At 30.0% G+C, this 14,943-nt stretch overlaps 1 protein-coding gene across 1 annotated transcript; it reads left to right on the top strand.

Moving 5' to 3' along the window:
• On the top strand, window positions 1-14,132 carry LOC132748794 (cell death abnormality protein 1-like). Its single transcript, XM_060738429.1, has 15 exons — window positions 1-151; window positions 1,019-1,067; window positions 1,589-2,893; window positions 3,195-3,312; window positions 3,976-4,073; window positions 6,585-6,793; window positions 7,160-7,276; window positions 7,653-7,740; window positions 8,245-8,309; window positions 9,208-9,244; window positions 9,533-9,639; window positions 9,836-9,958; window positions 10,317-10,465; window positions 10,914-11,049; window positions 13,591-14,132. Exons 2-15 carry the CDS (start codon window positions 1,019-1,021, stop codon window positions 13,720-13,722), a joined length of 2,733 nt encoding a protein of 910 aa, XP_060594412.1. The 5' UTR covers window positions 1-151; the 3' UTR covers window positions 13,723-14,132.
• Window positions 14,133-14,943: the final 811 nt, after the last annotated feature.

Genomic DNA, 14,943 nt, shown 5'->3' with positions numbered 1-14,943 from the left:
TGTTAATTCACTGTTAAAATATAATAAAGATAAGCTGATGTTAATCAATATTTACATTCCATAATTTGTTTCACTATTTTGGACGTGCAATGTTTTAGGTTACAACTTGATGATTGAGTATTGGCAAGATTTGGATTAAATGATATAAAAAGTAAGTAAATCTTGTAATTCATTTGATTTAATCGAATAAAAAATCATTTGATATTAAAATACAAAACTGTGCGTGGAACCTAGTCGTTAAAGAGTCTTAGACTCGACATGAAAGTTGGAAACAATTCTGTTATTAGATCTGAATACGATATGATTAATCGTGAAAACATCTGAGAGTGAACTATTTTGAAAAGGTACATGTATATCAGTAATTATATATACGAAACCTTGATTATTTCGTATAAAATAAGTTACATGTTTATAACCACATTTTGTGTCAATGTGTGGTTAGTTTCTCTATAAAACCGGTCAAGCTGCATGACCGTTGGTACATCCTGACACATTAATTTGTTGTTTTCGATATATCATAGGCGCAGCGTAGGTGAATTACAATTAACAATGATAATGTTATTTTGAGAACGATATTTAGATAAGTGTGATATATTTGATGGTTATGATAACCAGTAAACGCATGGTTTTTTATGTGAAAGTTATGAAAACAAAATTTGTCATTGCAACGTACACTTATGTAAGAGAAAAAAGTACCGCCTGTCAAACTGGGAACAAGAGTGAACTATGCTAAAAAGAAAACGCAAAATGTAAATTTAATGACAACGATGTTCATCTACATGTACCCGTTTTTAATTGTTGCTCAACATATGACAATTTTTACATTGGCTAAATACATAACTGTTGTTTAAAGAAAGATAGAATAAAACAGTTCATTAACTGCATACCAGCAATATGAAGAATAACATGCTGAATGGTAATAATAACAGCAAAGGAAATGTAGATATCTTACAAAATAAATTCTTCAAATTTATTTAAAAACCTTAAATAACAGTCTAATTCATTTTTCTATTTACAGATGTTGAATTTGACATTCATAGTTTCATTTTTGTTTACAATGAACATCGGTAGGTACTTTTGTTATCACATATTCTACTTTATTGGATTTTTCAAAATGAAATTAAACAGCAAATACAAACGAACAATAAAATAAGCAAAACAAATCAGTAAATATTTATCAAAATCCTTAATGTTTTAATATTCTACCTGTAAAACAAGGGCACCGTTTAAATTACATTTTATTACAATATAAATTCAGCGTATTTCGGAGTTATCCAGTCCACTATGCCAATAAATGATAATTGAAATATTCAGGTATACCTGCATATTAAATAAATTAATATAAGTTTATTAAAATTCATAATAAATGGTCTGATTTATATTCTTTTGATATCTCAGTGTCAATTTTATTATCTCAGTGTCAATTTTATTATAAGGAACTAAAAAGGAAATGTGGAAGAACAGTAAATTAAAACCAAATTGTTTGCGTAATAAAAGTTTATTATGAATAATCATAGTTAATAACATATTAATTGTAAGTGAAATGAATGAGAATAAACGAAAAAATAGTACTGATTTTTTATTTTAGCATCAATGAAGTCATTCTGTCCTAAAGGTTGCAAATGTAAAGCATATGGCTTTTGTTATGATTGTGAAATGGGATACATCAAGCAGAATGGCTCATGTAAGAGCTGCCCAGCAAATTGTCAGAGTTGTTCTTCGGTTGATTATTGTCTGCAATGTGACACCGGATACTATAAACAACAATATCCAAATGTTCCAGCATGTCGTCCGTGTTCCGTAGGGTGTGCACAATGTAAGTCGTTCAAAATTTGTATGAAATGTAATACTGGGTTTTATAGAGATGGTTATGGATGCACTAAATGTCCGTTGCGATGTAAAACCTGTACCTCAGAATATAACTGCCTAACATGTGATGATGGAATGATATTAAAAGGTAATGTTTGCCAGAAATGTCCAGAGGGTTATTATGAATTCAGTTTTATGTGTTTACCGTGTCTAAATAATTGTGCTTCTTGTTCTTCGAAAAATGAATGTGTCAAATGTAAACAAGGGCTTTTCGGAAAGACATGTAACCAGAGATGCTCATCGAGATGTAAAGACAACGTGTGTGAGAAAAACACTGGTAACTGTGTTTGTAAGAAAAATTATATGGGGAAAACCTGCAGTCATTGCAGACCTAATAAAATTGGAGACAACTGTCATCTAGACTGTCCACAACATTGTGTGATATGTAATTCAGATCGAGGCTGTCGCGTGTGCAATATACCTGACTTTGGCATAATGTGCGACTGTGCAGAAGGTTGTATTGACAATAAATGTGATAGATATACTGGAGAATGCTTACAGTGTAAACCTCATTTCAAATTGCCTTGTCTTAAATGTGAAGACGGCAAATGGGGAAATAACTGTAAACGTAACTGCCCCATTGGGTGTCTTTCGTGTTTATCGGAAAGCAACTGTACAAAATGCAAGAATGGATATTATTTCTCAAATGGGAAATGTTTAAACTGTCCTATCAGTTGTCCTAATAGTTTGTGCAATGCAGATAGTGGTGCTTGTATTTCCGGATGCAAGCTAGGTTACTGGGGAAATTTATGTGAGCAGTCCTGTCCAAAATACTGTTTAAATCCGACATGTGATGTTAAAAATGGAACATGTAGCCATGGCTGCAATGATAACTTCCAAAGGTTTGGGAAGTTTTGTGAAGAAAACTGTAGCAGTACCTGCATTGATCGACAATGCGAATCGATAACTGGGAGTTGTAATTTAGGATGCGAGCCGGGATACTATGGGGATACATGCAGCAAACAGTGCAGCGGTGATTGCCATAACCTTACATGTCATAGAGAAACAGGCTTGTGCTATTTAAGTAAGAATAAATAATTTAATTTAATATGCTAAATATTGTAATAAATTGATTGTATTGAATAACATTAGAGTCAGCTAAGCCAACTAAAAATAAATACCCACGATTCAAGGTAGAAAAATAAACTGATACGATTGTCATTGCGATTGTATCTTATTTTTTGTTATTTTAAATGAGGTATCCTAAATAGTAAATACATAATTTAAGCTCATTGGATAGTTTTATAAATTGTATTTGAAAAATAAATATCGAATAAGATAATGAACGTAAAAATATTGATATATTTGTCTTGTCTGTTCAACAGATAATGTGCTCATGTTCCCTTCAAGCACACAACAACGGCATGGTTCAATTCTTCTCATTTTATCGCTTGTGTTTCTGATCCTTGTCATTATCATAACAGTCATATTAACTGTGAAAAGGTATTTATCATAAAATACTAAAGAGGTTACACGAAATTTTACCACACGTTTGAATGGGTTTCCATAATCATAAAACTACATGTTTAATACCTACATTTATGTATTAAATGTATGACGAGTGTTTTATTTTTTATCAAAACAGCAAATATGCTTTTGTTTGTTAAACCTTAACGTAAATGTCTCACGCTGACTTTCCACTCACTGGTTGCAGAAGACCTCACATGGCCATGCATGTATTTCTTACTGATACGAGATGGTAACTGAGTAGAAATAGCGCACTTTCATAAGCCGGACTGGAGCTTTATCACATGAAAGTATACACGGGATTCGAATCAACAACGGGGAAGGACAAGTTTACATAAACTTACTCGTCTAAACCGAGCTTGCAACATTTTCAAATCTATATTTTGTCGGTTTTGTCATATTGGATTCTTATTCTCTTTGTATCAAGTTTTTAACAATTGTACTGAAATTCATAGTATTGACGTAAATGTTACATTTCTTCGTATTTTATGTAAAGTCAGTGAAAGAGTCATCTGATCATATTTTACATTCTCTAAAACATTTTATGGGCACAGAACTGTATTATTTGACAAAATAAGATTTCTCTTGAAGTCTTATGAAACAGTTTATAATAGTTATTATTCATTTTGAAATATTCAGTCTTAGAAAGAAACAAAACCGCCATGCAGTTGAGGTTTTAGAAGAATCCGTTACATATGCAGGAGTCAGAAATTCTGAGGAAATATTATCTTGTAAAGGTAGAGTTAACATTTCTGTTCTACTATTTGTTTTTTTTTACTCCCTAGACGCTGATTACGTTTTGTATTTATTGATTTTAATGAACAAGAAAAAAGAAAATCATAACAAGGATATATTTTGAAACCGACGAGGACGGCGTCTGTTGTAAAATTTAATTTCTTCTTTTTGAAAAGCAGTTAGGCTTAAAAGATTTAGGCACTTAATTGTTTTTAACTTTGGATAATCGATAGATAGCCAAAATGGGCAATAACAAAATATTTCATACTTTCAATCAGTCAATAAATCAATCAATCAAACAAACAAACAAACATGAATTGAATCGGTTTAACCTTTTATGTATTATCATTGGTCTCATATTTATTTAATCATATTGCAATAATGACAAGATATTATTGTTAACTGTATATTGTTGTTATTTTATCAAAGTTAGTTTATATACATGTGCAGCAAAGGAAATTACGAGTGAATTGTAAAGATTCACATAGTCAGACTTCATTTTATGTAATACATATTTTGTTATATCTTTCCTTATTATTGATTTAATAACAACACGATCAAAACAACAACACATTTGCAATAGAATCACGATGCTTCAACCTTTACATTTCTCATCACAAAAATATGTAGATAAAACGTAGATTCTACAGATGTAATTAATGATTTAATAATGCAAAACAAATAATACATAACCATTTAAATTTGATATCTGATTCCTTATACTTTATTATAATTAAGGTGAAGCGTGTGTTTTTATCTCAGATAAACCATTTTCTTTGTTTTATAACTTTTCTATTTTTCAATTCATGCAACGTTATGTGTTTACATTGTTCGCTGTATCGTTACTTTGCAAATTTCGGCATGTCGACATTTCCAAAGCCACCTTAAAACCTTTCTACTCCGTTTTACAACCACTAGATTTCTACGAATTTAAATGTTAAAATAAAAACTGCACAAAGTTTGTATACATAATTTGTATGTTAGACAAGACTTATTTATTAAAAGTTATTTGATATATCGTTCTAAACTGTTGTGTATTTTCTTGTAAGATTAAGATACATGTATATTCTAACTTCGATAGAACGTCCAGTGATTTCAATTACATTTAGAGTGCAGTATTACTCAACCTATTGAAAACGTGACTGACAAATGTTATTTCTGAATAAGTCCTTTACCGTATCTATGCACGATGGTATGTGTCAGACAATACAACCTTGTGCCCTTTCGTTTGTTTTTCATTGTTTTTCATTTTATTCATAGTTACAGTAACTGTTGTGCATCATTTATACATGTTTAAGTATGAATTGTTTAAGGAAAGAAATATTACAAATGTCATGGATAAGGAACATAATATGAAAGCACAATTATTGTCTTTTACGGAAATTGGTTTTCTTTTTAAATAATTGCGATTCAAAGCTTCATATCTTACATATGGGTCAATTAAAGATGTTGATCTAATACTATTGTGCTTTTTTGTTTAAATCTTACAATTAGATTAAGTGTAACTTTATACGAGTATCTTAAATTGTAAATTATAAAGCAGAAATAAGAAACATCAAACAAATTATAATGCGTAAAAAAGTATTTGAAATTTAAAATTTAATTATTTCATTTCAAAAGCAACTGACTAATCGCCATAGGATCTTATTATAAATGAGGAGAAATTTATTCATACCTAGTTGACAAAGCCTGTTTGTATTACTTAGCAATACCAAATAATATACAGGTATAACATTGAGATGTTATTTTCCAAACATTTTACTTCATATATCTGATGTAATTACAGTCAAGCTGCTTAAGTAATACAGATGTTCTTCTATGGCTTGACCAGTTTCTATTTTTAATGATATCTCATTCATTTGCCATATTTTTTTTTTGTGCAAAGTTTAAACATTTTGCTTTGTTTCATTTCGCCCATTGTTTTCTCGTTCATGACACAGGCTTTCTATTACTTGGGGGACCATGCGTCGCTTTTCATGGAATGGCACGGCAGTGTCACATTGAAGGTTCCATGATAACCGCCGTATGACCACATCTGCGGATGTTTATAAATTCAAAATTTTACCATTTCATGTTTAAATGTTGAATTTTACTTAAGCCGATGCTAGGGGGCATAGACGGGATTCTCATTTTCTCTATTTGCTGTCATTCTGTTGTGAAGAAAAAGAATTACAATAATAACAGTACTTTCAGTAAAATGACACCTTATATTCTTTCAGTAAAATGACACCTTATATTCTTTCAGTTGACACCTTATAACAATGATTTATTTTTTAACGCATTTAATAGACATATTATTACCAACAGTGTAAAAATATGTTTTAATTTAAAGTAATGTTCAGCACCAGAGCAAGGAATAAATTATAAATTAACTATTTATTGACATATGTAAATTTACCTGTGTAAAATAAAATAATTCTTCCAAAAACTTATATTTAAGTTTAAATTAAATTAATCAAGACGAATAATTTTCTACCTTTTCCTAAAAATATATCAAATCAATTGCATTTTAGACGAGCAGAGAAGTCAGCAAAATGTACAACAAATTGAAAATATTAATTCAGCTATCGCAATCTGTACAGAAAATAATGGCCGTGAACAAACCGCCGAGGAAAATGTTTATGTAAACGTTAACGAATATGCAAGCATTGAACGAAAACAATTTCAAGGCATCACTGAAGACAATGAGGATGAAATTCGAGCTGTAGATGACAATGATTTAGTATGTATATTAGAAATATATGCAACTAATCTTTCAGATTCATATTTTTTGGTTCAAAGCTTATAAGTAATGCTTTTTATCCGACAATTTAGTAATATAAGTAAGTAAGTAAGTAAGCAAGTAAGAAAAAGTACGAAATGACTTTGTTTAATTATGCAAAATAGTTTGGTGAAGTCAGTCTTATCTCAGCAATGTCCAAAATATTTCAAATCATACAGCACATAAAGACAATTTTTATCTGATTTGATTTCTATTGTATTTTGCCATAATGATTACTATTACTTATTACTTTATGTAAGTTAGTAAATCAATCCAATCTTTAATTTCTTTCTCTTTTTCTGAATGTAATCTAATTTTACCAATCAGGTTGACGACTTTCTATACGCTAACACGGAAGAATACTTCAAACGTAGAGTACCTGTTGATAAATTCAGAGATTTCGTGAATAACAAGACAGAACTTGAATACAGTGAGGAATTTATGGTAATGTTCAAATATAACAATAATATAATTTGATTTTCAGTGATAATTTAATAAAATTTATTTTGATATTAAAGTGAGACTGAGATGTATTACGTGTTTATGAGATTCAATGTCAGTAGAAATAAATTTCACCAAATTTCAACATTAATAGTAAACTTCTTCTGATATAGCACCTTTTGTTTGTTTTAGTTTTTTTAAATTATTTTTGATATTGTATTTGAAAGAGTGTTCTTTTTTAATTTTGTCTTCTATTACATATTAATCCTATCTTTATCAAATATTTAGACATTGTTAAGAAGAACAATTTTCAATTAGAAGAACAGACTATAGTTCAGATAATTTTGACTCCTGCAAACGAAGCTGTTTGTATTTTTAGGACTTACCACCAGGACTCATAAAACCTTTTAATGAGTCACAGAAGACAGAAAATATTATGAAAAACCGTTATAAAGGGGTTTACCCATGTAAGTCATAACAAATTATGTATGTTACTCAAAATAAACTAACAAACGACATTGTCTTTTCAAATTGCTTCCGATTTAGTGCTAGTTGATTAGGTAATTTTCAATTAGTTATATGTACAGGTATAAAAAATCGCCGTTTACATTAACCATCACATGTCACGGTCAAGATTTCCTTTCTGATGATGTAATGTATATGAAAAAAAATGATTTATATAAAACAAAAATACACATGTACCTAAAAACAACTTAAACTGGATATATTCTAAATCAGTAGAAAACAAGATGAAAATAAAAAAAAATCATTTGCACATGTATCCCTTTCTATGTTTCTGTTTCTTTTGGTCCAGTAGTTCAGTTCGTGTTCATATTCAGTACTGATTCTTTTATATGGCTAAGTATTTCAGTATGTAAATTAAATTTATTTTATTATAGAATAGTTTTTATGTTACTTTATATCATCTAAAAATAAGTGTAAAATTTATTTTCGTGCGATCACCTGTATAGATGATAACAGACGAGTAATTGTGAAAGACATGGAATCAGACTACATTAATGCTAGCTATATAGACGTGAGTCATGTTTAAATAATTCAATTTTATTATATTATTGTTTTGACTTCTGAATGTTATGTTTTCTTATTCGTCAATCCCGATATTGTGACTGCTTCAAATGTTCGATGAAGACATGATTTTGTTTCCAGTTTGTATTTTATGGTCTTAAAAATAAGTATGTAAATAATTCTTTGCAACTTTTACGGTGGAAACCTGTCTGTCAAGGCCAAAATTTTTGCGTCAAACAATTAACAAACATATTTTCCGTATTTATTGTATTCTGTTTCGTTTTAAATGTTCTCTTTATGTACATATCTTAAGCGGTACAACAATAAGTGCAATAAAACTTTTTTTTAATAAAACAGAAATAACTAATGAATATTCACATTTTTTCCTTTTAGTCATATATTTATCTTAAAGCAAAAAATTTAAAATGCATAAAAATTCTCTTGAAACTGTAGTTTGTTTGTGCTGTTTGATTTAATTCGACAATCATGACGCTTATATTTTTGTATACACAGCGACTGCAATTTGTAATTTAAAATCAATTTTAAGCTATTTACAAACCTTCATATTGGGCCATATAACCCGTCTAAAACTTCAAAACTAGAACAAATTTTAAACATGACGACTTAATAATTTAAACCACAAATAATATACTAGTATCTGAATAAAATAATATATTCTGCCTCATAAGGGAGGAAACCACTGTTTCCGATTAATATTGTTATTACATCAAGCCAATATTTTCACATTGGCCATGCGTAATTACTTTTTATGTTTCACGTATTTCTGTTATATTTTTTCCACTCAATATTATGTGAATCAAAATCATCTAACAAATCTAAAAAAGAATCTGAAAAGTGTAATTCTTTACAGCATAATATTATATCTATAAAATATTTTTTAATTCCAGGGTTACAAACGACAAAAGGCTTATATAGCATCTCTAGGTATGTACGTAAATTGCAAGTGTTTGTCATAAATTAACATTTTTACATGTTATAAAAGAAAAAAAGTTTGTTTGTCTTGTGAATAATGTATTAATTTTACTGTTTAAATGTACCAATGGTACAAGTGCATTATTTTGTTGTAGTTTTAAATGTGAATAGTAACATTACATTAAAATTTTCAAAAACATAGCGTACATAACACTCATAATACTATTAAATATACCTGTACTTTTAGTTACGAGAATTCTTAAAACCTCATTCATATTATCTTTATTATAATTTATAAAGGACCAACAATTAAACAAATGGGTGATGATTTTGGAGTGTTCTGGAACATGGTCTGGCAAGAAAGAGTTTGTAAAATTGTAATGCTGACCAATCTGACAGAGCTAGGGGTAAGTAACAATATTTTTCTTTGGTGTTGAAGTTGAATTGCAACTACCTTGAAAAAAAAGTTATCTTATCAAAACTACAATGTTAACAGATTTTCACGGAAAGAGGTATAAATGTAAAGAATGTGTTACAGAATTGTATTCATTTTAACAGTTTTCTTCCAAAGAGGGTAAAACGCTATTATTTTGTAAAATTTAGGTGAAAAAATGTGACAAGTACTGGCCAGATAAAGACGTAAGTTGCACTTACGGAGGTGTGAAAGTGACTGGTAAATCTGAGGAAATTTTTCCCTGTTTTACTGTCAGAATATTCTCAATCGAGGTAAGAGAAAAGTTGTTCAACCAATGTGTCAGCTATGTGCAATTGTTTAGTTGCGTTATTTATTCCATGAAATCAAAAATAGATAGATAGATAGATAGATAGATAGATAGATGGATAGATAGATAGATAGATAGATAGATAGATAGATAGATAGATGGATAGATAGATAGATAGATAGATAGATAGATAGATAGATAAATAAATAAATATATATATAAATGAATTAATAAATAAAATAAATAAATACACATGCTGTTTCCATTAATGGAAGAACATCACAGTAAAAAGCAAACAAATTAAAAAAACAGGCGTCATATTAGAAATAAACAGCTTTTTAGAAATAAGTTATCTATTTCAGAAATTTGAAAAGAGAATACTTTATCAGATGCACTTTACTGCATGGCCAGACAAAAGTACACCTAAAGATGCACACACCATTGTAGAGTTTTGGGAGAAAGTCACAAGAATTCCTACGTTCGAGCTAGGGCCTATAATAGTACACTGCAGGTAACTATTAAATTGTTTGTAGCAAATCTTTAACTCAATCTTGAACAAGGAATATCTTTTATGAGCTAGGAAAAGAAAGGGGAAATGAAAAGTGCGATTTTCACATAACCGAAGCGCCGGGATAATGTATAATGTACATGTAATGAGTGATCAAAAAGGATTAAAGGACCAAACAATAAAACAACACTTACATGAAGTGCGTAGTCATTTTTCTGCTACCACAAAGCTCATAACACTTATTGTTGTAAGTAACAAGATATATCTGACGAGAGTATTTACAACAAATCGATTGTATTTGTTTGTTCGTGAGAGATTGTGACAAATGCGTCGTCTTAAAAATATAAATGAACTTAACATATTTTAGCGAAAGCATAAACAAATAATATGTTTTACTTATATAAACCATTTGTTTTTCTTAGTTAACAAAATAGTAGTAAACATTTTACAGTGCCGGGGTTGGACGAACGGGTACATTTATTGCATTGGACATACTAGCGAATGAGGGAGTTTCTGAGAGTACAGTGGATCTATTTGCATGTGTCAGAAATCTCAGAGAGGATCGAGTTAGTTTAGTACAGACAGTGGTAGGTCATGCTTTTGAACATGTACTTTTCATACAAAAATAATTTTTACTTTGAGAGCGAAAGGTTCAAAATTAAAGTGATAAATACAATAAACAGGCTTTTGTCAAATGACAAATATTTCTTCTCCAGTAGACAAACAACTGAGGTTTCCCTAAATTTACATCAATTAATTTAATATAACGTTATAAACCCAACTGGTTTGAACTGCAATTAAGCAACTTATGGAAATACTCCCGGTAATGCACCACCAGATGATATATTTTATTATACATTTGTGAGTACACTACTGAATTTAATTGGACGAATATACAGTTGTCCGACCTATATTAAGAGGCGCTTGCCCAGTCTGATAAAGGGCTTGCAGCTGTGTACCAGTCGAATGGAATCATTGTTATTCTTAACAATGTATAATAGTAATAATCTTAAGTTTACAATTTCTTACATTTTATCAGAACTTTTGCTTTAAGTACATGTAATATACTTTTATACCCTAAAAATGGAAATGAGACCAGATGGAGCACGAATTGCATTTGATATAGATGTCTTGAACTAAATTCTGAAGCATTGGAAATTGAAAAGAAGCTAAAATGATCCGATAATGATTTCACGTGGTTCAAACGCTGAAAGTGTTTTAGTTATATTTTACATGCCATGAAATAATCTAATTATTATTATTATTATTATTATTATTATTATATTGTGATTATTATATTGTTATTATTATTAGTATTATTATTGTTATTATATGCCCGAAAACAATTTCGGCCTATATTATTTTGCTCCTGGTAGACCTTCCGCCAGCCTGTCTTTAAGCAATTTCTAAACCGGTCTTTATCTTTTAAACCAATGGTATGAAATTAAAACTATGTGGCAAAAATGTTTACCATGAGACAATGTACAGAGCGCAGGCCAAACTCCGCGCACAATTGCAATAAACAGCGGCATTATAACTTGCTCTGGTGTCAAATCTGTCGACATTTCATTTTAGTATAGAATCGTAATTATTAATTACTTGAATGATTTCTCTTTCGAAAGCGGCCATTGTTTTAGAAATAAACGGTGTGATATCAATAACTATTTTCATAATACTTGTTCACATCTAACACTTTAAAGTCTTGAAACATTAGCAAAACCGTGTTTACTTTGTAAAATAAATATCAAAATTCAAAACATCAAAAATCTTGAAAAAATGGTTGTGATGGCAGAGATCTTATCCTGTAAGGGGAGATCACTGCGTGGGAGATTGAGCACAGTTTTGACCTTCTTCAAGAAAACGCCAATGTCAAACTCAGTCATTTTGTCTTAATTATAAAATTCCGTTCTCGCTTTGCATTTTTGGAAACGAAAGGTAGAAATAATAACGTTTCTGTATAACAAGACAATGTGCAGAGTACAGATGTGGGCTTTTTGAGATTGAAATTGGCCCTGTCCCGGGGACTACTGGATTTATGTAAACTTATATAGGATCACATTGTGCAAAAGTACTATATCTAGAGGTTTTAAGTGACAGTTAACAAAACTGATATGAATCATGTCGTTTTGTTCATTATTGGCCCCGCCCCACGAGTCACTTGATTTATAGAGACTTATATAGGAAAATACACATTTGCCTAATTGTGTGAAACTACAATGCCCAGAGCCGAGATGTTTGGTATGTAACCTCACTTTGTCCACTACAACATAACTGTTATTTATCATGCCCGTTGGGTTAATATTGGCACCGACCAGGGGTCACTTAGTTATAGTTTTCAATGGGAAAACCCATTTAAGTGCTATTTTGAGAAACTTATACAATTCCCAGAGCTTAGATATTTGACATATAGCATTACCTTGTTGGCCTTAACAAAACGGGTATTAATCATGTCCCATGGGTTTCTTAATTAATTTTGCGAAAAAACAATGCCCGAGTTAAACTATTTGTCATGTTGCATTGATTTGTAGACAAAATTGATATTGATCATGCCCCTTTTTGTTATAGACATCCATAGGAAAAGCTTTTTTTTAATTAGTGCTAAGCTACAATCCACAAAGCTTAGATATTTGGCATGTAGGCCTCCTTAAAATTTAAATTATTTTCAATCATGTCTCTTCGGTCAATATATGACCCGTACGGGAGTCATTTACTTTACCTTAGATATTTAGCATGAAGCATCAATTTGTAGATTTCTACAACAATATATATAAATCATGAACCTCAGGTTAAAACTAGCACTCTCCCAGGAGTCACTTTCTTTATGCAGACTAAGGTATAGGAAAACCCATCTCTTTTTGTGGATAACTACTCTATCTCTATGACATATTCCAGTGGACCTCTATAATAGGTTTGCGTATCATGCACCTATGGTAAAAATTCTTCTCTAATTGAACGATTATTTTTTTATACTCAAACAAATTTACATCCAAGCGTATATTGCCCAGCCTCTGCGGTGCTCTTGTTATTAAAACTATTTTGATTAAACCATGAATTTTACGAACGTAGACGTTTGTTTTGTTTGATCTTGTAACTGTTTGTTTTGATTTGACAACACTTTACGACCACAGGAACAATACAGATTCCTTCACGAAGCTTTGGTACAGCTGCTTGATTCTCACACATCTGTGAAGGCTCTCCTTGCAAATGATGTAACCGTTCAGAATGATTCTGCCGACAATATAAGCAAGACTGCTGAATAGACTTAGGAGTGACAATTGTAACAAATATGTTGTACAATTAGATAATTGTGTTTATACCAATATATGTGTAAATAATGATGTTTACTAATGTGAATTAGGTTCTTTCCGTATGTAATATAAGAGAGAATAATAATTATGTAATATTTGTACAAAAGTTACATTACTGTCTTCTTTTGATGATTGCAAAATTTAAATTATATCCGTCAGTGTTACATTCACATGTATATATACAGTAAGGTTAACCGCTTTTTACAAGAAATTCCATGCATGGTTTCAACCATTTAGACTATTGTATATGATATTTGTTACTTATTTTATACAAAATGCATATCGCTTTTTTAACATTTATGGCACAATTCTTATTATGTTAATTTTATACTGCAAATTTATTTCATTATTAATGTAATTATACTGATGCAATTTTATTTTTCTGTTTTTTCAACTACATGTATATTGTATGTGTATTTTGTAACTATTTTCATATCGTTTTCTTAATAAATATAATATGAACATGTTGATCATCTTTTGTTTTGTTAGGATTCAAAACAGTAAATTTGTCTTAAAATTTAATTGATAAACTTCGAAAATTCTCATTGTAATAAGAACGTATCAAAGCAAAATTATGTATTACAATATAAAATTTCAAGTATTAGAGTATATTAGTATTTCTTCTTAATAGTGACACTGGTCCGTTATAAATAATCTGAAAGGCTTGATCCAAGTTGTTAATAAAACAAACAAAGGAAGCCAGGGGTGATAACTTTTTAAACATACAAATAATTGATATACATCAAGTCAAATAATTTATTACACACTCACCAAGCCACGAGCAACACAAAGGAAATGTCCTAACACGCATCCGCATTTACTTCATGTCACAATATGATGTATGAATTTAATTCTTGACGTTTCGAGAGCCTTTTAGAATAATTCCAATAGCTTTGAATCACCGATCTATTTAAGTTTTCAAGCATTGAATTGTATGAACATATATGTGTATTATTTCATGTTGATATTTTCCGATATCTTAAACTTAAACGATACAATGTTGAATATTTGCAAGCGTTCAACAATACGATCTTTTCTAGTTTTATATATTATTTATATTCTTCAATAAACCCAAAGATAACACGATTATTCTTTAAATGATCTTGTAAAATATCAAATTCCTTAATTCAATTTTTCACATATAATGTACAGAATACAACAGTACAATTAGTA

The sequence above is a fragment of the Ruditapes philippinarum genome, unplaced genomic scaffold (assembly GCF_026571515.1).
Source record: "Ruditapes philippinarum isolate M1 unplaced genomic scaffold, ASM2657151v2 ctg98_1_1_1_1, whole genome shotgun sequence".
Lineage (NCBI taxonomy): Eukaryota > Metazoa > Mollusca > Bivalvia > Venerida > Veneridae > Ruditapes > Ruditapes philippinarum.
The sequence above is the reverse complement of the archived record's forward strand: the minus strand, read 5'-3'. Positions and strand labels throughout refer to the sequence as shown.